Genomic DNA, 21,654 nt, shown 5'->3' on the forward strand with positions numbered 1-21,654 from the left:
GGCGGTGATTAGGACATTGTCGGCAGAGTGTTTGTTTAAATGCGAGACTCTCACGTTTGACGGACGCGTCGGTTTAGCAGGTGGACGCCAACGACTTGAGACGAATAGACTGAAAATCACGTGCAAATATGGACACACAAACACGGGGCAAGAATGAAGCATTTGTCTTTGCCTCTGGACATTGTCTATCATTGATGTCGTCCATGTTAACATTGTCATCTGTCATACAAAAGAGAAGTTACCGCCGAATGACAAAAACTAAAATATAGTTACATAATACATTACATCATAGAACATGCTGAATTTAAAAGGTTCAAAAAAGTTGCCGTGCTCCTTGATGCTCACTGACTTCAAGTCTCACAAGATTTACCACCAATATGAAGTGTTCTACTTTTGAGCCATATATTTGCTGAGTTCCACGTGTCGCCCGGCTAGCTCAGTCGGTAGAGCATGAGACTCTTAATCTCAGGGTCGTGGGTTCGAGCCCCACGTTGGGCGCATTATTTTTCACTCAATTTAACATTCGAAAATGAAGCCTCAACTGATTATCATCCCCTTTTTACTTACATTGGATCTATTTTCGTCAAACATTGTTTCTTTACGATCAAAAGGAAGCAGCAGCAGAATGATGACACATGAAAGACTATGAAGCAACATCAGATTAAAAAGACCCCTGATGGACGCTTGTGGTACTGCAAGTAGAGGGAGAAACCACTGCCTGAAATCAACCAAATGCCTCACTACACTACAAAATAAACGTAATATTTTGCATAGATATTGTGCTGTCGATTCTATAAATTTAACAGTTTGCAAATTAGCAGCCAAATAAATACTTTAAGACCCATTACACAACTCGATTTTAATACTGATTGCATGGGGAATGTTTAATTGATGTATTTCTGCAAAAAGTGCATATTATTGGGATACAGGTACTACTACAATTCATGTCAAGCAAAAGTAGAGTTTAAACCTAAATCGAGGCAGACTGGGCAGAACTAATACAGTAGTGTGTCGCAGCCCCTTGTTAGACACACGTCAGTGTTTAATGGATCGCCCCACTCCACTGCCTCAGTAGGTGTTGCTGTTTTGTTTAGCAACAGACTTAACAAAAGGTTATATATTATTTTAAGACCCTGTAAAGTGATTTTGGTGATTTGTTTCCAAAAACATTTAATATGTTTGAAGTGGTGAAAACGTGCAAAGATTGAGAGCAATTTAGTACTGAATTTTTTAGATATAGTGATAAACTCTATTTCATCATTTCAGTTGTACAGATTTTTTGGGGGCAGGGCTAAAAACAAGCCCAAGTCCACACTTGGGCTTTCTGGCATGAGTCGGCCTTCCTCCACCATACAGTAAGTACAGAGCGCTGTCATTCCTTCAGTGGCTATTTGGCGCAATTGCGAGTTTCTTATGTGATTCAGATTTCTTTTCCCAATTTTGACATAGGGAAGGTCTCCAAGATAAGAATATCTAGAGCGAGTCAATCTCTCCCAACAAATGCTTTCCCCTCCCCAGCATACTGCGTGCTCAGCATGGGTTCAAATGAGAACCTATTTGTGTTTTCACACCGCCGCCTGTCAATCCGTCCTCCCCCCACGCCGCCGTTGCACAAATTGGTGCAGCGTGAACACGGCCACTCCCCCCTGCGCCGTGGGTCTAATTGGCCAAGATCAGAGGAGCCAATGCGGCGTATGTTTCTTTTTGAAAATGATCCACATTTCTATTTTATCTTTGTCTTAGCCTGACATTGAAGCTGCAGGACCAATAAAATGAAACCTTGGAATAATGATTATAAAAGCCCCCAAATATTCTACCCAATCTACAGATCTTAACAAATGGACTTTCTTAAATTTTAGTTTGCTCTTTTTACAATTTCTATCTGGAGTGAGGCATTTCAAACTGTATTTACCTTTTTAGAGCAGAATATAATATATTCAACACTGACAAATCGATCATGTCCTGTCAGAGCGAGAGATGAACAGAGCGACGTGACGCACATTAGCAAGGTTCCCAACACAACTCTTCAGCTCCAACCAGGACATTATGCCCACCTGCACAATGTACAGGAGCTATATCGATAATTCCGATCAACTACTATTATTTGGATCACCTCAATTGCATGACAAGTCAAAATATTTGAGACAGCTGTCAGTACAAAGCAGCGCAAACAACATACACACAATAATAAACAATAAAAAATGCATATACTTATATGACTCAATAAAAACAGAGGATTATTACATTTTTAAAGGCAGAATTTTGTTATTTTTCATTGAAATGATACAACCTTAACATGCATACATACGTAAAAGGACTTTAAAAGAATGCAATCTAACAAAAGGGTACATCATTAAAACGATACACGCTTGCAATTTAGGATACAGCTTAATATCTGATATCTTTAAATGATATCCCCCCAAAAACATATATCCAACAAGAAGGTGCCTGAACATGGATGAACCTGAAAAAAAGTGGATAAACCTATACAAGACACAAATGATTCACCCGTAAAAGGATACATCATTAAAGGATACACCCGAACAAGGATGCACCTCAAAATGATATGGCCTGAAAAGGAAATATCACAAAAAGATGCACCCTAATGAGGATACACAGTTACAAGGATGCACCCTGACATCGTGACTATTGTTGTGGCTGGTCAGAGTATATCAATAATATCCCTTAATTACAAATCAACATTTAGCTGATCATATTTATATATAATCTAATTTGGTCAAATGCCCATTCCTAGCCGAGATGTCAGGGAGAAGAATCTGAAATCTAAAAAGTAGACATTCCTCTTTGGCTCCACTCCTCGCTGCAGTTAAAACCAGCCATGGGTCATTTTTGGGTGTCAAGGACCTTCCATTCACGTGTCTTCAATTAGGGAGCCACGCGTCCTTGGGTCAAAAGAGGAAGTCCACGAGGAGTCTTTAAAGGCTGACCTCTGTTCACACTCCACTGACCTCTTCACCCCTGAGGACTCAGGCCACAATACGTTCCCATCTGGAGCCGTGTCTTATTTGGGCGCATTGATGAAGAAGGGGAATGGATGGACGGACAAACGGTCAATTCCAAATTGATGTGTAAGCGCTATTGAAGGCCCAAAAGGAACACCTTGTCGCACATCCGCCCACCTCGGTCGGCTCGGTTGACTGTTCAATGAGCAGGCTCGCACGCACGATCCCAGCGTGGGGGAGTTGCCGAGGCGCCAAGACGCTGTGTTTTTGCCGCTAATGAGTGTGAGCCTTCAAGATGGATGCCTTGCTCAGAGGCACGCTGCTAGCATTGGCTACTTGAGTTCATTTCAATCGTTACACATAGTAAGATTTTTGCGTGGTTGTTGTTTTATGTTTATTTTCAAGGTATTGTGGAGGGAATACACATTTTAAGAGGTGCAGTTGAAAAGGTTAAGTTGCAGCTACAAAATGCTACAGCTAATCATAGAGTTAAAATAACACCTTTAACTCTGGGTTAATCCAAACTGAGAGTTAATTATCTTGGGAAACGGTAAATTTATCCTATTAGATGTTGGACTGGAGGTTGGGGGGGGGGGAAAGTCATGAGAACATTTGTTTCATCCACCTCATAACACGAAGCTAATATATTTTTGTGAAAAGATTTTTTTTGGTCTTTTTTCTAGCAGCTCCGTAGTTTAAAGCGTGTACGCACGCGCCAATACAAAAAATGTGACGAGTAACTCCAATTCCTGCTGAGAAACAGACAACATGAGTGGAATCATTTTCACATTGTGACAAAAAAGGAGCCCGGGGGAAGGCAACCGTGGATTAAATTGAACTGAACGTTGTTAAAGACATGGTGCCCATTTATATGGTGCAAATGCAGTCATTTGTCGACATGTTGGAAACTTTTCACCCAAAGTATGTGCTGTCAATCAAGCCATATATAATATTTAAAATGTTAATTTATTAAGGATAGTTAATAGGATTGCCTAGAAAGCACGTTTTTGACAAAAATACATTCCTTTTCCAAGAGAACCCCCCCCCCCCCCAACATTAACTGTTAAAAAAACTTATTTCTATTCTTTCCGTGGAAGTTGATGCAAGTTAAAGAAGTGCTTCAAAGCTTGTTTGGTACCTGTGCCACATTTTATCTTCATCATCTCGACATTAAACAGAGTAGCCAGTTGAATACGGAAGTTCAACGCAAATTAAGAACACATATTTGAAAACTAATGCTTCTAATCTTTAAATCCAGTTAAGGCATTTGGGAGGGGGTTGACAGCCAGTGACGTCATTCAACCACCATAGTTTAGCTCTGAACTCCGTCAGCACATTGTGAAGCAATGCCGCCACCTTGTGCTGATAAGCCAAGACTGCGAATCTACAGTCAGAACAGTTTTCAACACGTGCATTGCCTTGGAAGTGAGTGTAATTATATTTTATTCACCAAAAAAGAAATGACAGACGACACAAAACGACAAACGTGCAAAAATACAGTGATGGCGGGAGTGAAAGGGGCCAATTTAGCCCAAATACACAGGTGAAACACTCCGATGTAAGTATAATAACTTAAAGATAAACACGTACAAAAAAAAGAAACATAAACCAGAAACTTCTTACCCTCTCAATTAAGACTTTTATGTTGTGGTGCCTTCGTTTTTATACAACTTCCGGATTTGTGACGACAGTCGTGATGCAGCTTGCTGGCGTTGGCGCATGCGCGTCGCTTATTGAGTCACGTGTTTCAATAAGCTGCGAACACACGTTATGACTCACATGACTTGAATACGTGACAGTTGTTAAACTTTAAACTATAACCACGACCTAAATGGCTACCCCTCTGACTGTGCCAAAGAAAACGGCACATTATTATCTTTTGTAAAGACAGGACTTCATCTCACTGAAATGATGCACACTATGCACCCTTGAAAGTAAATATGCTAACAAGAATAGCTAAAATGATACATCCTAAAACACGCTCAAACAATGCACTCTAAGAAGACACGAAGTTATACACTCTTATCATGACATACTCTTAAATTGACATATCATAACAAGGATGCACCCTTGAAATGGCGTCAAATGTAATTGAGTATTCCCAAAAAAAACATTTCAATTTTTATTAATTATTTTATTATGTCATTTTGTGATTTGATTTCTTCCATTTTCCCTCATGAAATGAAGACCACCACAGACAGCACTGGAATAAGAGAACCATTTATTCTTTGCTCTGTTCTACAAAACTTTATTACAACATAAAGCTGACGAACAAAACTGCGTCTCCGAAAACGTGTGCGGGATTGTTTTGAAAAAAGCAAGTATGTTACTTTACACTCCTAATATGGACAGAAAACATGAGCACGTTGGGGATGTAATATTGAATGTATTAGCACCATTCTGCAATGTGTACAACAAAAGGAACCAAAATGTTTGAAACGTTTGTAACATTAATCGGTAAAAGCACATTTTCACCTTGTCAAGGATGACAGCAGGATGTAGCATGTATGGGGAAAAACTGTGTGTGTGTGTGGGGGGGGTGCTTTTAAAACTTGATATCCCAGTAAAGTGGCATTTCTGTGGTTTCAAAACCGTCCTGAAGAGCGGCCAAGTTACCGTCTGTCGACGACGTCATTTCGGCGTCAGTGTTCAGACCTCCAGACTCTGAAAGGAGATATACAGTGCTTTTTTATGTTGTTTTTTCAGCATCAGCCATCAAAAAGTTTCTGCCTGGCCTCACCCGGGATGCACTGGATTTGGGGCCTCTCCCAGCTTCCCCCAGACTGACAGCGGATTAGTGGATTGAGTCTCTGCTGGAACCCCCGAGTACAGTGATAACGTACCACGGCGTCTGTCTCGTAGCGCTGCCGAGGCTTCCCGAACGTGGAAGCGTTCCGGACCTTAGGCGGTGGGCCGCATGATGCTGTTGGAAGGGGGTAAGAACGCACACGGATGCAACCTTACATGTGAAGTGTTGACTTGAGTGTACTAAATACGCACATGTGCCTTTCTTGCAGGTGTAGGCCAGGTGATAGTTGCAGGGCACGTCACTCCAGCGGCCGTCGTCGTGCCACACCATCACCACGCAGTCCTCGCCGGACAGGAAGTAGCTGTCCGGCTGCCCTCGATACCAGTTCTCATACAACTGCACGGACACATAGCAGAAAAGACATGTTTACAATTCAATATACACAGGAAATAGACTGCAACTATCCATCCATTTTCTCCAGCATTGTACTTATCAGGCTTGTGGGTGAATAGGAGCCTGTCCCATCTTTCTTTGGGCAAGAGAAGTACAAATGCAACACTGAACATTGGATGAAAACAGTAAGTAACAGAAAAGACTCACCAACGGGTTCCCATCGGACCACCTAAAATCATTCTCAATGGTCTTATCGTTCAAGCCGGTCCATTGGTACTCTTTATAGTTGTCTGGTGATGACATAACTCGGTAAGGATAACTAACCACTCCCTACGAATACTATGGATAAATACAACTGATGGTCAAACGGGTGGTGGTCGTACTGTGGATGTAGGCCTGCTCCTCGGGGGTCACGATGGAGGCCAGGTGAGCACCCTGCATACGGCAGTGCTGCTCGGCCACCTCCCAGCTCAGACGCTGGCCGAAGTGTCGATAGCAGAAGCCGTGGAACTTGTCCCAGCCTGGCTCACAGGTTTCCAGGTCTTAAAAATAAAGTGCAAAGTGGGTATCGACTAGAAATTGTCCAATCCAGTGAGCCAACCGTGAGTGAGCTCACCCTGCTCGCACAGGTCTCCCCCGTATGTGGGTAAGCAAAGACACTGAATCCGGCCCTCTCGCTCCATGCAGGTGCCCCCGTTGTGGCATGGCTCATTAAAGCAAGCATCTGGAACACAAGAGAGTGTCAATTCACCATCAAACTACATTTGAATTTGGAATAAGCTTCGCTTTGGATCAACTCCCGAGATCCACTTTAGATGCATCGAGCCCACCTTTGACCATCTGCCATCTTTTACCATATGGATATGAATATAAGAATGACTCGTTTGTCGACTCGTCAACAAAGAAGGACACAAAATCACGTTGATGCTTGATTTAAAAAAAAAAAAAAAAAAGAATTTTTTAAAAAACACATTCATTTGATTTGAGCGCACAGCATTAAAGACCAACATAGAAATACTCTTAATGGAAAATCAGACAAAAAGTCTATTACAAATATTGAACATTCTGTCATTCATTTTCTATACAATCAGCATATTGTTTTGTGTGCATGATCCAACATATTTACAACAACTTTGTGATTCTACATATTTTACTGTACTGAAATACTGTTAAAGGAGAAATATTATCTAAAATTGACTTTTTACTGTAATGCTTAGTAGTTGGGTCTCTGGAGAGACAAACAACCAATGAAATCTTTTGTTAGCTGTGTATTTCTGAAAATTTGCCTATGAGCAAGACGTTCAAAATATTGCCAGATTGGGAGGACACATCCATCCATTTTCTGAGCTGCTTCTCCTCACTAGGGTCGCGGGCATGCTGGAGCCTATCCCAGCTATCATCGGGCAGGAGGCGGGGTACACCCTGAACTGGTTGCCAGCCAATCGCAGGGCACACATAAAGAAACAACCATTCGCACTCACATTCACACCTACGGGCAATTTAGAGTTGTCAATTAACCTACCGTGCATGTTTTTGGGATGTGGGAGGAAACTGGAGTGCCCGGAGAAAACCCACGCAGGCACGGGGAGAACATACAAACTCCACACAGGCGGGGCCGAGGATTGAACCCGGTCCTCAGAACTGTGAGGCAGACGCTCTAACCAGTCGTCCACCGTGCCGCTGTGAGGACACAATTAGGCTAATTTGCATAATCCCGCATATTGGGTGTGGGAGAAAGCCTACACAAGCACGGGGAGAACACGCAAACTCAGATTCAAACCCAGAACCTCAGAACTGTGAGGCAGACGAGCTAACTACTACTCAATGTGCTGCCCGGGAACTGTTTTTAAATTGTGAAAGATTACATAATATGTCTCCTTTAAAATGTGAGTTGACAATCAAAAGACGGCAATAAAACAAATTTAACATTCAACATATTGTCACTCCCAGATTGCGATCAGACATCGAAACATGAATACACAGACATATCACTGTATTATATGACAATACTTCACAGAAGTCAAAGAACGAGGAAGAAAACATCACATTTAACAGGACTGGACAGTTAGACAAGTCTCAAATGGAGTTGTTTCCCAGTCGAGAGGAAGGAAAAAAAAAGTGTTTTGGGATGGACAACAAGGCGACAAAGACACAGAGAGACAAGGCAGTTTGGGGGCAGGAGGGAAGCTCGGAGGTTTTAGCGCATCGTCAGGAAGAAAAGGACAGTTAGGCCGAGGAGAATGACGTTAATGTTACCTGCGACTTTCACTTCACCACTCGCCGCCGCCACACTCTCATTGGGCGAAACGTGGCTAGTGGAAGCCTGGGTGCGTTCATAGTCGGGTTTGAGGGTCGTTGATTTCCAGGGCTCAGATGTGCGGTGGAAGACGTCGGGAGCGGCGGTGGTCGGAGGACTCCGGTTGTGCTTGGACCGCCACGTGGTTGTCCTGACCGTGGAATCGACGGACGAGGATTCGGTGCTGATTTCCAAATCCTTCAGAGACTCTTGGGGTCTGGTCGTGGTGGTTAGAAGAGCCCAGTTGGCCTCCTCGGAATTGAACGGTAAGACGATGATCTCCTCCTCAAACGCCGGTCCGGTGGAAGTGCTGTCGTTAAGCGCTGTCGTACTTTCTTGAGCTTCCGCCTCAAAGAGTGTGCTTACCTTTTCTTGAAAGGATGGAGTAACACTTTCTCTAAAGATCGAGATGATTTTAGATCCGTCTTCAAATATTTCTGTTGCTTCTTTGTGGTAGGCTGCTGTTATCGTATCTCTGTCAGTGTTCGGGGTACTGGTAGCTTCCTCGTCTAATCTTTGCTGTACTCTTTCAAGTTTTACCATATCTTTAGCCTCTTCTTCAAATACTGGCATAACATCAGTTGATTCTTCAGGGTTTAGTGTAGTTTTAGCCTCAAATTCAAACATCTGTGTGAATGTAGAGCCCTCTTTTTGGCTTACTGTACCTTTGGCATCTTCTTTAAATATTGGTATAACTTTAGTTTCATATTTTGGGCTTATCGTTACTTGAGCCTCTTCAAACATCTGTGTTACAGTAGATCCTTCTTTTGGGGTTACAGTAGCTTTGGCCTCTTCTTTAATCACTGCTATATATTTATTTTCATCTTTTGGGGTTAGCGTAGCTTTAGCTTCTTCAAATAACGGTGTAACTGTAGATCCTTCTTTTTGGGTAACAGTAGCTCTGGTCTCCTCTTTAATTATTGGTGTGACTTTAGTTTCCTTCGGGGTTAGTGATGCTGTAACGTCCTCTTCAAATATCGCCGTGACTGGAATTTCTTCATCTGGTTTGAGCGTAGCTTTACCCTCGTCTTCGAAAGTGGGTGGTATGGTAGTTCCTTCGATTAGATTTAGCATAGGTTTAGCCTCCGTTTCAAAAGTCGATGTTACTTCAGCTCCTTTGAGATTTGGGGTAACTTCATCTGTTTGATCGAAAACTGTAACAATGTCCGTTTCCCTGCCAACATTTCTGTTGGGTGAAAAATTCCGCCCAAAACTTCGGGATGCAATAACTTCTTCTTCAATGGCATCTTTTTCAATTTTCTGTTTGGTGGTTGAATTAAAAACACTGTGCCCTCGAGTCAGTGCAGGCACGACATCGGGTTCGAGTCCACTTGCCTCCTCATAGCTCAGGGTGGAGCTGTCAAAGACCCCTCCATTACCTGATGGCCGATATAGTGCTGTCATTGAGTCCGTAGGCACCTGGGAGGACATCTCGGGAACTTTGGCGGTGGGCAAGCTTACCCTAAAACGGGTAGACCTCGTCGGAAGCAGCTGCCTTTCATCGCTTTCCATGCTATCTTCAATTTCCAAGCTCGCGCTTCCCTCCTGCGTGGAAACAGACTCCCATAAGCGCGGAGGTTTCGAGCGATTATCCGATCCAAAACTGGGAGAGTACTTTGGCTCTGACGTTGTGGTCAGATCTGGGATTGTTGTCAAAGACACTGGAGTAGTGCGGCCGGTTGAGGCAGGAGGTGTCTGGTGCGTGGTGGACTCTGACTTGGAGATGAACTTGAAAACCTCAACTTCCTGGCGACTCTCTGGGAAAGAAAGATACATTTGAATGCTAACACATCAGCGGTATACCCTGAGGCGATTGAATTCATACCTTGAGAAGTATCCCCAGAACCACTCAGAGGGATCCATAATGAGGAGAGATCTGCAGTCATCTGCCTGCTTTCAGTCATTTGGACGAATGGTGCCGCAGGGTCTCCTTTCTCCATGGGGTCCAGAGTTACAGGGGGAGCTTCCACAATCTCCACTTGGGTCTTATTTTCGTACATCTCAGTGTGAATACTGTTTAAATCAAAACCCTGCAACGACATTACCTTCTCTAATGGCTGTTTGCTCTCTTTTGAGATGGTGTCTGTCAAGTTCTGGGCATGTGTGAGGTCAGACTCGTGGAGCCTCGTTGTGCTTTCTACTTTAGATAGCTGGTAAGTAAAGTTCTGGTATGAATCTGTGCTGTTATAAAAAGTGGACTGGAGTGAGACGTTTCGAGGGGAATCATGGATTTTCGTGTTTTGGATAGTACTATTTATCAGTCCTGTAGTATGTCCGAAGTCATCGTTTTCTTCTGTAGAGTAGGATGTTCTGTTAAAAGGTCTTAGGCGATTTAAAGCATCCGTGGTGCTCAAATGAGGCTCTGGTGTGTAAAACTTCGGCTGCTCCTCTACCGCATTTGCTTTGGTGGCAAAGCCCGAGAAAAGGGGGATGGTTTCCAAAACACTCTGAACCTCCCGTTCGATTTGTTCCGAATTTTGGCCAAGCGGCAGTTCTTTGTCGTCATTCATTAAGATGACAACATCTTCAAGAGTGCTAGGCTCCGGTGTGCTTGTGCTGTCCATGGTAGAGTCAGTTGGTGTAGTTTTGTTACCTGGAGGTGAGAAGATGATGAAGAAAAAAATCAGATTCAAGACAGATACGTTTAACAAATTCTGTATAATCAGTGGACTCTCACAGACTCAAAAACAATGCATTTTAGAACGACGTTCAACCTTTTATTTGTTTGGGTTTCTCTAGCTTGGGTTTCAGATTTTAGTTTTTTGGACCGGAGGATGTTTTGGGTTGTTCCACCACTAAAATAGTCAGGTTTTGAGGGTCCACATTATACACAATACTGATTTTATCTTTTGGTCTACATACCTCTGAAACAATACACATCATAAAGGCTTGACGGCTCTGGGAAGACCGTTTGGTTGCGGAAGCGATACACGGTCTTCACACCAGCCTGGGGGCCTCCACAACGATCCCTGGGGGTCCTGATGGGGTAGCGGACGCTGCCGTCGGACAACCAGCCAGGGCTGCAGTTGTCCAGACCTTTGCTCCATGCCAGGTAAAGCTGCGCTGCAGAGGCCAGCTGAGCTCCTGCTGCACTGCAGTATGACTGGGCCCCCTCAAAGGACAACTGCTGTGGGACGGGGTCATGGAACACCTCCCCTATAAATGAAATGTTTTTATTTTGCGAAAATTGAGACTTGGAAAGGTATAGGGAGTGTACCGCGTACCACGCATTTGTTCAACATAGCAATACACGTCAAAATGATCCTGTGGATTCATCCTCCCGTAGTTTCTCACTCCTGGTTCTCCATCCATGTCGCCATAGCAAGCTTCGCGGGGCATTTGGATTGGATACCTGAGGAAGTGGTGTAAAAGTGGAAACAATAAGCAAAGTAATTCTAGGACAATTCTAGGGCTCGAATCTCGACTGCGGCATTCCTGTGTGGATTTGGCATGTTCTCCGTGTGCTTGCGCCGGTGCGGGTATTCCGGCTTCTTCCCACATTCAAAAAACATGCATGTTAGGTTCATTGAAGACTCTAAATGGTGCATAGTTGTGAATGTGAATGGTTGTTTCTCTATATGTACCCTATGACCACTCCAGTCTCTTGGCCAAAGTCAGCTGGGATGGGCTCCAGCTCAACCTTGATCTTAATGAGGACAAGCGGTATTGAAGATGGATGGATGGATGGATGGATGGATGGGTGGATGAGTGTCCGAACATACCTGACAGTCTCGTCTTCGAGCCAGCCTGCGTCACACTGCTCATAGCCGTCAAAATAAGCTGCCTGAAGCTGACTAGGAGTTGCGATTCGGGCCCCGACGGTCTTGCAAGCACTCTGGGCCTGCTGGAAGGTAAGTGCATATCGACCCATGGCATCCCTGTAATGGAATACGACACCTGGACACAAAACAGACATTGGTATTTATATTTAGGAAGTAAAAGTAAAAAGTCGCCAGAAAAAAAACTGAAGTACAGATACGTGAAAAATCTACTTAAGTATAGTAACTAAATATTTGTTTCTTGGTTACTTCCCACCACTGGTTTTTCATTACCTTTGACCTTGAGTTGGATGATGTCACTGGCATCCTCCAGGCCCTGCTGCACCTCACAACGATAGTGCCCCGAGTCGCTGGAACGTGTTTCCATTAGCCACATTGACAAATCCTCGGGCGAAGAGCGGTAGTTGAGCAAATCGGCACGGCCTTGGTATGCCTCGTTGACTTTCACCCTGCCGCCCCGCGCCACTAAGATTTGCTTCTCAGTACCGCCGGACAGCAGCGTCCACTTGACCCGCGGCAGCATGAGAGGTGATGAGGACGCCGAGCAGGGGATGATGACGGCTCGGCCTAGCAGGGCGTAAAGAGCACCCGAGTGGGAAATGTTCACCCAGAGAGGCGTCTGGACGTTGTCTGGAAAACCAAAATTAAGGCTGTGAGCATTATTATTATTATGTTTTTTTAATAAAAATGCTCATGGTCAATATTTACTCACCAAGTCCAGATGGCATCTGGGTGGGAAAGGACAGAGCGAGATGACAAAGTACACTGAGAAGGGCAACGATTCTGTGGAGACAAGGAGACAACGACATCCCTCAGTCAGACTAGGAAGAGGGCGTAATAAAGACACATTCTTTCTCCTTCACAGTTTCCACTTTCCAATTTCACACATGTCTAAACATAAAGACCCATTGCTTCAGGTAGCCACCACTAATCTCAACCCGAACTGATTTATCCAGAGGCCCTCTGTATCGGCTGCTACACAAACCACAAACAACCAGTAGTTACAGTACCTGTACATATGGACAAAAATGCAAAAGTCTAATATCATGCAGGAAAAAACATGAGGATAGTACAATGCTTTGTCACTGTGGAGGTAAACGTTTGTCTTTGGACCTTTAGAAACATATCTGAAAGTTTCTGGACCTGAAAAAACAGGTTCCCAATTTGTAGGCATCCAACATAATTCGCCTCAGGAGTCAAACCTAAAAAGATCAAGCACAGAATGACGATCGAGAAAGGGGTTAAAGTCAAGAAGATTTCTCCTCTTGGAACTGAGAACGGTGGATAGCTGAGAACATCCTCCCATGGAAAATTAGTGGATTGGCCGTTGAAAATTGGACCATCACTGAAAACCAAATACTGAAATAAACATTATGCTTGGAAGTTGCGTATCAAGAAAACTGCTGAAGTGTTGATTTATTGCACAGCCACTGCACTGGGCAGCTTTTTTGTTGTCAGTTCTGTCTGGTGAAAAGCAGTCCCACAAATGTGCATCTGCAAGGAACTCTGTACAGTTAAAATCATCTGAGACACTGCTTATGTGCCTTTGGACGATGCTGCTGTTTTGTTTAGCAAAGGCAATTTGAGGAAATAATGCGCTGTGGCGCAAGAGGTCTGCAAAGTCAAAACAAGCTTGGACTGCAGTGTGAGGGAAAAAAAATGTTTGGTTTCCAAGCACAGGCTCCTTCTGACCGCAAGCCATGCAGCGTCCCCGGCCAGTGGCACCCTGCCACGACTCTTTCACCAGTCTGGCCCTGTTATTAACCCGTCCGGCAGCCGGAGGGGCCCGTATGCCGGCCGTGCCCTCGTACGACCTCCCCAGGCAAGCCGGTAATGCTCATTCATCATTGAAGAAGAGCAGCCCACTCACATACACACCAGCCTAATTACACTTTACGATCCCTCATCTATACTCTGTTGTAATAGACTGCTGCGACTTTGTTTGCACTGGCCATCTTCTACATCCTGTAAAGTATGCTATTGAGAACAGCACAACCCCTATTGAGGAATCCCAAATAGGCAAAATAGCCTCCGATTCCTTCAATGTAAGAAGGATAGATAGAAGGAGAGATATACAAGTATAGATAATGGATGGATGGATGGATACACAGAGAGACAGACATGGAATGAGTGATTCATTAAGTAATGATTGATCAATTGATTAGTCATTTCACACCGCACCGACTGAGCATTTGGTTGCTGAATCAATTGACTGATCTTTTGAAGTATTTATTAAGAATTGATTGACCATTTGGCACATTTTATCACTTGATTAATCATTCAAATTGTTGATGGAATGATCATTTGGTTTCTTGATTACACATTTAAATGATCAATCATTTAATGGATCTAAAAAGTCTACACACCCCTGTTCTAATGCCAGGTTTTTGTGACATAAAAAAAAGTAACCACAATAAATCCTTTGAAAACTTTTTCCACCATTTATGTGACCTAGAGATTAAACAACTGAGACAACTTGCATAAGTGTGCACACCCTGACAAAGTAACTGGGGATTTTGCTATGTTCAGAATCAATCAATCGCAACTTAAATGAGAGTCAGCACACACCTGTCGCTATTTAATGTGCCTAACTATATCCAAAATCAAGTTCAGAGGTTCTAGTAGGCTTTTCCTGGCATTTTTTCCTTTCAAGCATAAGTCTGAATGTGTTATCCTAACACTTACTGGTACATTATTTGGAACAGTTCATAATTCCTTCCAACCCGTCGAAGGTCCCTCGCAAAACGTAAGAAAATGTGCTATTGTCTGATGAAAAGAATCGATCAATCTCACTTTTAGTTGATCACTTTATTGGCCAACTGATATATTTATTGATTGATGAATGGTTTAACTGATCACTCAATTGATCTTTCGAAATTACTGGTCATTCAAGTGATGCGTGCAATGTCCCAATCAGATCAGTGGAGAACAAGCAACGATGAAGTTGACTTTTCAACTGATTTGGCCCTCAAAGGCGCTCATTGAGGGATAAATAGTTGTTCTAGTGTGTATTTCCCGGCCAGCTGGGTGGGCCGTTAGCGCCCATCACTATTAGTATGCGGCGCAAGAAAAGGGAGAAAGAAAGCAACGGCAGCTGCATACCACTGTGCAGTACAAAAAGAAAAAGAAGCTGAAAACGCCTCCGGATGGAAATAAAAGGAGCGACACTGGCACACTTGCTTGCTTCTCTTGCATTCTTTTTCTTCTTTTGAAATTACTGACAGTACAAGTCTCTTGCTTACAGGATCAGATTGTGGGGCCTTCATTGCATTACTTTCACTTTGGGGCACACACAGCTTGACACCAAAACAAAATGCTACTCAATGGTGTGGCCTTTAAAAGAGTGGAGCTGCCACATAATACATAAATGAATGAAAATGATGAAACATGGATGCATTTTGCACAAGAAACAGTTCCTAAAGAGGGTGTGGCAACAAGTTGATATTTCTTTTTTAAAGTGGAAATTGTATATAAGTGAGAATCTCCTTATATTTATTTGGGTTTTCCTTTATTTCTATGGGCTTTAGGTATTAAACAATTTTTGAAAATATAAAAATAATCATAATAATAAAATAAATACAGAAAAAATGATGGCAAATAAAAGGAAATATAAAGAGAAAATGGTAATCAGAATATTATTCTTTATTTTTCCTTTTTTTACATGGGTGACAATCAAGTGTGAAATAATAATAAAAACTGAAATATACTGTATAAAAAGATAATCATAAAAAATTAAGAAATTAGAAAATTATATTAGTTCCTATTTTGTTTTATTTTACATGGGCTGCAGGTCTGAAATAAATGTAAATATAATAATAATAATAATAATAATGATAAACAAAATAAAAATGACATGATTATTTCAAAGCAGTCAATTATAATAACTAAAAAAAGGAAAATAAATGTATTATAGTTAATTACTGTAATCCTACTGTATTTGTAATACTTTTTTTTCGTATGCTAAATGTAATTTGTTTTTATTGAAACACGTGTGATGCTGTCATGTTCAGGTGAACTCAGACAAACCACAACTCTGCTACCTTCACTTTTGCTTTCGCTTGACTGGCTAACACCTGACCACAGTCCAGTGGACCATCAACTGCCCCCCTCCACCCTTTTCTCTACCTTTCTACGTACCTACCCATTAAGCTGCCGAAAGGGGAAAAGAGCACTGTAAATCACAAGATCTGCACTTAAGACAGAAAAGAAGAAACACGCATGACTTCATGTACCTCCTACAGGGCAACATTGCACTTTGATCCAGGATACACTTTATATCAGGCTCACCCAAACCTTTTCGGTTCAAACACACTCAATAACAACAACAACAACAATAAAAACATGAATTTATTAAACCTCCATTTGTTTTTGTTTTTTTGCTGCACCAGAAATATTAACAGCTCAATGTGAACTTTTGTTTTTTTTTCATCCTTTTGTATTTTATTTTGACCATTGGAAAATACCCTTTCCCTCTTTTTAGCCCCCTGTAGAAGAATTTTAAGTTAACATAGCTCAGGAAGAAGGGAAAAAGAGAAGGGAGAATTGTTGATGGGAGGAAGAAGGAAGGAAGGACAAAAGGAAGGGAGGGAGGAACCAGGAAGCTCAGAAGGATGGAAGAAAACAAGGATGTATGAAAGGAAGCAAAGGACCTCAGAAAGAAGGAAAAAAGGATAGAATGAAGGGAAAGGGAAGGAAGGAAGGAATGAACGATAAAGAAATGAAGAAATGACTGAAAGAAGGACGGAATGGACAAAGGAAGGAAGGAAGGCAGCTAGGAAGGATGGAATGAAGGAAGAGTAGAAAGAAAAAAAGAATGTATGGAAGGACAAAAGAAAAGGAGCTCCGAAGGAAGGAAAGAAGAGGGTGAAAAAGAAGGGAGAAAGGAAGATTGAAGACAACAAGGATGTATGAAAGGAAGAAAGGAAAGCACCTCAGAAGAAGGATGTAATGATGGAAAAAAGAAGAGAGGAAGGAAGGGAGGAAGGATGGAAGGAAGCAAGGCTCTCACTCCCATTCCACCAGGTCAACACACACAAAAACCCATACCAGGCCTTGAAACCGGAACCACAAACCCTAACCCAGGCTCGAAAACCTTAACTTGAAATTTAAATCCTGAAACATGGCTAGAAACACGATTTTGAAACCCTAACACTGTCTTGAAACCTTATTTTTTCCCCCTGAGCATTTACGAGACTGAACTGGGTTTAATAAATGTGATAAAATGCAAAAAAAATGAAAGTGTACAAATACTTGGGCAAAAGTAAAAAGACAGAAAAGGCTCGATCCCAATTGTTTTTCTCATTTAAAGAAAATATATTTTCTAGACTTTAAAACTTTAAAACTCAATTTGATCCGCAACACAGCAGAAGGGTTAATGTGAATTTGGAGCGTCTCTAGGAAGAACCCCACGGTGGCCCATTTTAGCTTCCGAGCCACAGTTTGAGAAGCTCTGCTTTAAAAGAAAATGTCACTCTATTTCCCGCATAGAAATGAATGGAAAATGATGCAGTTCTGCAAACCTCAGTGAGGGACAGCGGGAGGGGGGGGGGGGGGGGGGGGGGGGACGACAACTTTCCTAACCTTTGGAACACAATGAAAAGTAACCAGCTGCGTGCACAAATTTAAAAATAGAACTTCAGCATGAGCCTGCAAATATGTGCGCAAAGTCAGTATGGTACACTTGTCATTTAAAAGCATGCACCATCTATGTTGCAATAATAATGACAATCATCAAAAGCCTACCTGAGGGTTTGAAGCTCCATCGCGTCGCCGGTGTTAAGTCTCCGAGTCTCTCTGCTGCAGTGCGCTGTGAGAGGGGGGGAAAAAAAAAAAAAAAAGTGTGTGTAGTGGGTGGTGGGGGATTTAGTTGCACCGCGCTGCAGGTCCTGCAAGGGAGCTGCGACCCGCTCGACGCGCACTGGAAGAGAAAGAGAGAAAAGCAGTTGAAAGTCAACAAACTGCACCCTCTTCTTCTTCTTGCGCATGCTTGTCAAGCAGGGAAGGAGGGAGGGAGGATATCAAATGCATGATGCTGATGTCTTTGTAGTGGCCTTTTATTTGGGTTTTAACCTGCAGGGGGGAAACATATAAATGCAAAAATGCACTAAAGTGTGCACTTTGATTTTTTTTGGGGCCCTTAAAAAAAACTTTTAAGTAGTACCCTGTAGAAAAAAAATAAACCCAAAAGGCTTAACCAGTTCAAAAGTGTGTCAAAAAGTGTGTGTACGGTCACTATTTGCTTGCAGTACCTCGTTACGTCCAGGAGAGGGCGCTGTGGTGAAAAAAGCTTCAACGTGTGACTCAACTGGAAAAAAAAAGCGTGTTGTAACACCTACATACCCTGCGAGTGTGATGAAAAGTGAAGGTGTTGAAATCTTTTACTTGGGAAAGTGCAGCTGCTGAAACGCACACACATCCCCACAGGTGTGACTATAAGTGTGGGTGTTGAAAATTTACACCGGGAAAGGTGTGGGTGTCAAAACACCCACACTTTTTTTTTTTTTCCTGCCCTTCATGAGTGCAACAAAGTGTTGATGTTGAAACCTTTCATCAAGAAAAGTGTGGATGTTGAAATCCCCCACAGGTGCAACACCTCTGCCTCACTGCAAGGTAAATACCGAATACTTTGCCGGGAACTCACTCACAACACGCATTGCCACAATTGAAAAAGTATCGGTATGTTGGTGGGTGTTGCTGCTTTGGTTAGCAACAGAGCTCTTTTTGTATCTTTTGTGGCATGGTTAGCCTGCCGATAGCGTACTTGTGAGCTGTGCTGAATGGCGCTTTGTGGTGCGCACCTGAGGAATCTAACACCCGCACAACAGCACGGTCCCATCTAAGAGGCCAACGTCAAAGCTGACCTGGCGAAAAAGAAAAGGACCTGCCGTGTGTGTGTGTGTGTGTGTGCGTTCTCGTTTGCTGCCAACTCCATTTTGCGGCTGTTAAAAGTGATCTATGCTGGTTATTAAATGGAGGCGACACTCGGCTCACGGGGGAAGGTCGTCTTATCTCAACGTTTCATACTATACGACAAGATATCCAACTACAAAGCATCCATCACCATCCATGTACTATCAATCATTCCATCCATCCTGCATTCATCTGTCATCCGTCTACTACCCATCCATCCACCAATCATCCATCCATACTCATCTTTCAATCCATCCAATAAAAAATACTGTACGTATAGTAGTGTTTGTGTACATGCAAGCACCTTTAAGAGGTGGGGCCTATTGAGGAGGCGTGTGATGTCAGCGATTCTGTGTGTGAGTGTCAGGGCTTGAGCTGTGGCCGACAGCAGCTTCTGCGTGAGTGTGATCACTGTGTTTTATTGTTCTCCCAGCGTGCAACTGTGGCTCTCCTTTCCCTCACGCGAGGGCATCACAGTCAGTATGCTGTAAGAACTTGGGGAAAAAAATTGCTTAAAAAGATGTGATATAGCGGGAGAACACTATTAAACTTCCATATATCCATCATATCTAATCAGCGGTCCATCATCTACCAAACAGGCAACGCAAGAACATACCGTCTTTCTCGGCTTGTAATTCCAGCACACTGCCGAGGTCACGCGTACACACAGGAATCCACCGGGGATTAAAATCCAACTAAATTAGAACAAACGCAAATGACCTCTCCGAGTGGCATCCAGGCTAACATGACATTTTCCAGCACTGCCTTCAAACAACTCTGTGATTAAAACGCTGCCCAGTTTAGCTCATTAGGTCACTGCCATGACTCAAACGCAGCAATTTGGTTTCCTCAAAGCATCTTCAGATCTTGAAAACAACTCTGCATGTACGTTGAGCACACAGAGACACCAGGATGGATATTTTAATCACAAGATGCTGAGAATGCATGTCATTGGAAAAATATTCTTCATTCACCTTAGTGTAATCCCAGACGGACACTGAGCCTTTGAGTCATTTTTCTTCCTGTAAGAAGCAAAAAAAGCCCTCAAAAGCTACTTTCCGCTGACTGGCACTTTTATTCCCGCTTGGATGCGAACAAGGCAGAATGGATGGTGGAAGGGAGAGGGGGTGGTCTGGGGGAAAAAAAAATTGCTTCCCTCAACGCCACGTTGGCCATGTTACTGCACTGACCGGTAATGTCGGCAAATACAGACTGTGACGCATTCAATGAGTTTGGCAGCTGGAAACAGTCAAAAAATACCCCCTCCAAAAAGACCAATTTCTCACTGGAAATCATGGAAACTGGATTAATCGGTCCATAAAATCTGTATTAACTGTAAGGCAATCTTTTCATTGACGTATTAACGTTTCTCGCTGTCATTCAAGTGTAAAAAGATCTTGAATATTATAAAGTACAACTACTCACCAATTTGAAGACATCTGACACGTCATCGATGAACCACACAGGCAATGTTTTAAGTATACAGTACAGTTTAATATTATCTTACAAGTGATAAAAACAAGAGGTGCATGATCAAACCAAAATAAAGTAAAACAACTCACCCTTTTCATGGCCATACAATTATAAAGAGACATTAACCAGGGTATCATGAACCTAAAAAGTAAAAGTACTCAGTAAGTGGAAAATATTTTTGGTAACATTTTAACAGTCCTAATGGTCATCCATGTGTCAACGGAGGTTAATTACTGTCAGAAAAAAAGTAAAATAAAGTAAAACTACTTACCCTTTGACGGCAACAGACAAAACACGTAACGAAGGGGGAACAGGAACACTGCTGTTGACTAGGCTGCATATTAGTCATTACAGTGGAAAGCTGGACTTTGAAGAGTGGTGTGTCTGCATGCTTGATGTGAAGTTTGCACAACCAGTCAAAATCTGTTTTCTTCTCTATTTGTTAAGTCTTGAGGTAAAGTTGCACATCAGCCACTACAGCAATTCAAAATCTGTTTCCTTCCTTCCTTCTTGGTGTCAAAGTTAGGAGTCAGTCAGTACAGTGGACAGCTATTACAAAGATATTTTCTTCTATACGAGTGAGTCTTTATGTCAATGTTGTGTCAATTTTATTTCTAGCTTACACTGAAATGTTCTTTGTTATAGTTTTCTGGATGCAGGTAGTGGAGAGGGGGTGTGTTAACTGGATGCTGAAGAGTGTGGGTGGCACAGAAAAGTCACATTTTATTGCATGTGGGCTTTTTATGAAATACTATGGCCATCATTAGCAACCATGCTGTAATTGGCACTTAAAGGCCAGCAAGCTCTTTTAAAAGGTAACACGATTTATAAGCCCCAACAGTATAGGTTTACATACATACACAAATTTTTATATTTATTATATATATTAATAAAAAATAAATGCATAAAAATAAAAATCAACCAATAAAGCTCAGCATTCCCTGCAGAGATTCATACTTGTGGCCATGTGAGAAACATCAAGTCCATTCTTTTGTGTCACTTTCTCTCACGGTGAAATTCCTGACTCGTTAGTTTTCCAAATTATACGTCTGCCTTTGGCTTTTAAAAGCAGCGTTAAGTGGAAGTTTTACC

At 42.5% G+C, this 21,654-nt stretch overlaps 1 protein-coding gene and 1 non-coding gene across 3 annotated transcripts; one reads left to right on the forward strand and one right to left on the reverse strand.

Moving 5' to 3' along the window:
• Nucleotides 1–425: 425 nt before the first annotated feature.
• trnak-cuu (transfer RNA lysine (anticodon CUU)) lies at nt 426–498 on the forward strand. Its single transcript has one exon. It is a non-coding gene; the product is annotated as a tRNA-Lys (tRNA).
• Nucleotides 499–5,167: 4,669 nt separating this feature from the next.
• Nucleotides 5,168–21,627, reverse strand: LOC133471234 (brevican core protein-like). Of its 2 annotated transcripts, XM_061760585.1 has the most exons (16): nt 20,834–21,627; nt 20,652–20,703; nt 17,923–17,986; nt 12,893–12,963; nt 12,454–12,810; nt 12,124–12,298; nt 11,626–11,753; nt 11,264–11,557; nt 10,227–10,994; nt 8,362–10,158; nt 6,722–6,829; nt 6,489–6,647; nt 6,313–6,395; nt 5,964–6,108; nt 5,704–5,886; nt 5,168–5,627 (listed from the first exon to the last, which is right to left on the reverse strand). In XM_061760585.1, the coding sequence occupies exons 3-16, from the start codon at nt 17,940–17,942 to the stop codon at nt 5,509–5,511; spliced, it is 4,407 nt and encodes a 1,468-aa protein (XP_061616569.1). In that variant the 5' UTR covers nt 17,943–17,986; nt 20,652–20,703; nt 20,834–21,627; the 3' UTR covers nt 5,168–5,508. The 2 variants fall into 2 exon arrangements, with proteins under 2 accessions (XP_061616569.1, XP_061616568.1); XM_061760584.1 differs by lacking the exons at nt 20,652–20,703; nt 20,834–21,627 and adding an exon at nt 20,064–20,080 and having other exon boundaries at nt 17,923–18,097.
• Between the last annotated feature and the right edge of the window lie 27 nt (nt 21,628–21,654).

The sequence above is a fragment of the Phyllopteryx taeniolatus genome, chromosome 21, assembly GCF_024500385.1.
Source record: "Phyllopteryx taeniolatus isolate TA_2022b chromosome 21, UOR_Ptae_1.2, whole genome shotgun sequence".
In the NCBI taxonomy this organism is placed as follows: Eukaryota; Metazoa; Chordata; class Actinopteri; order Syngnathiformes; family Syngnathidae; genus Phyllopteryx; species Phyllopteryx taeniolatus.

Excerpts from the sequence above, each read along its gene's own strand:
- LOC133471234 (XM_061760585.1), bottom strand. The coding sequence starts at position 17,942 with ATGGAGCTTCAAACCCTCAG. Across the intron at positions 10,159-10,226 it reads TTCTGGGGATACTTCTCAAG|AGAGTCGCCAGGAAGTTGAG; the intron begins GTATGAATTCAA and ends TTTCTTTCCCAG. Across the intron at positions 6,830-8,361 it reads TGGTGAAGTGAAAGTCGCAG|ATGCTTGCTTTAATGAGCCA; the intron begins GTAACATTAACG and ends CTTGTGTTCCAG.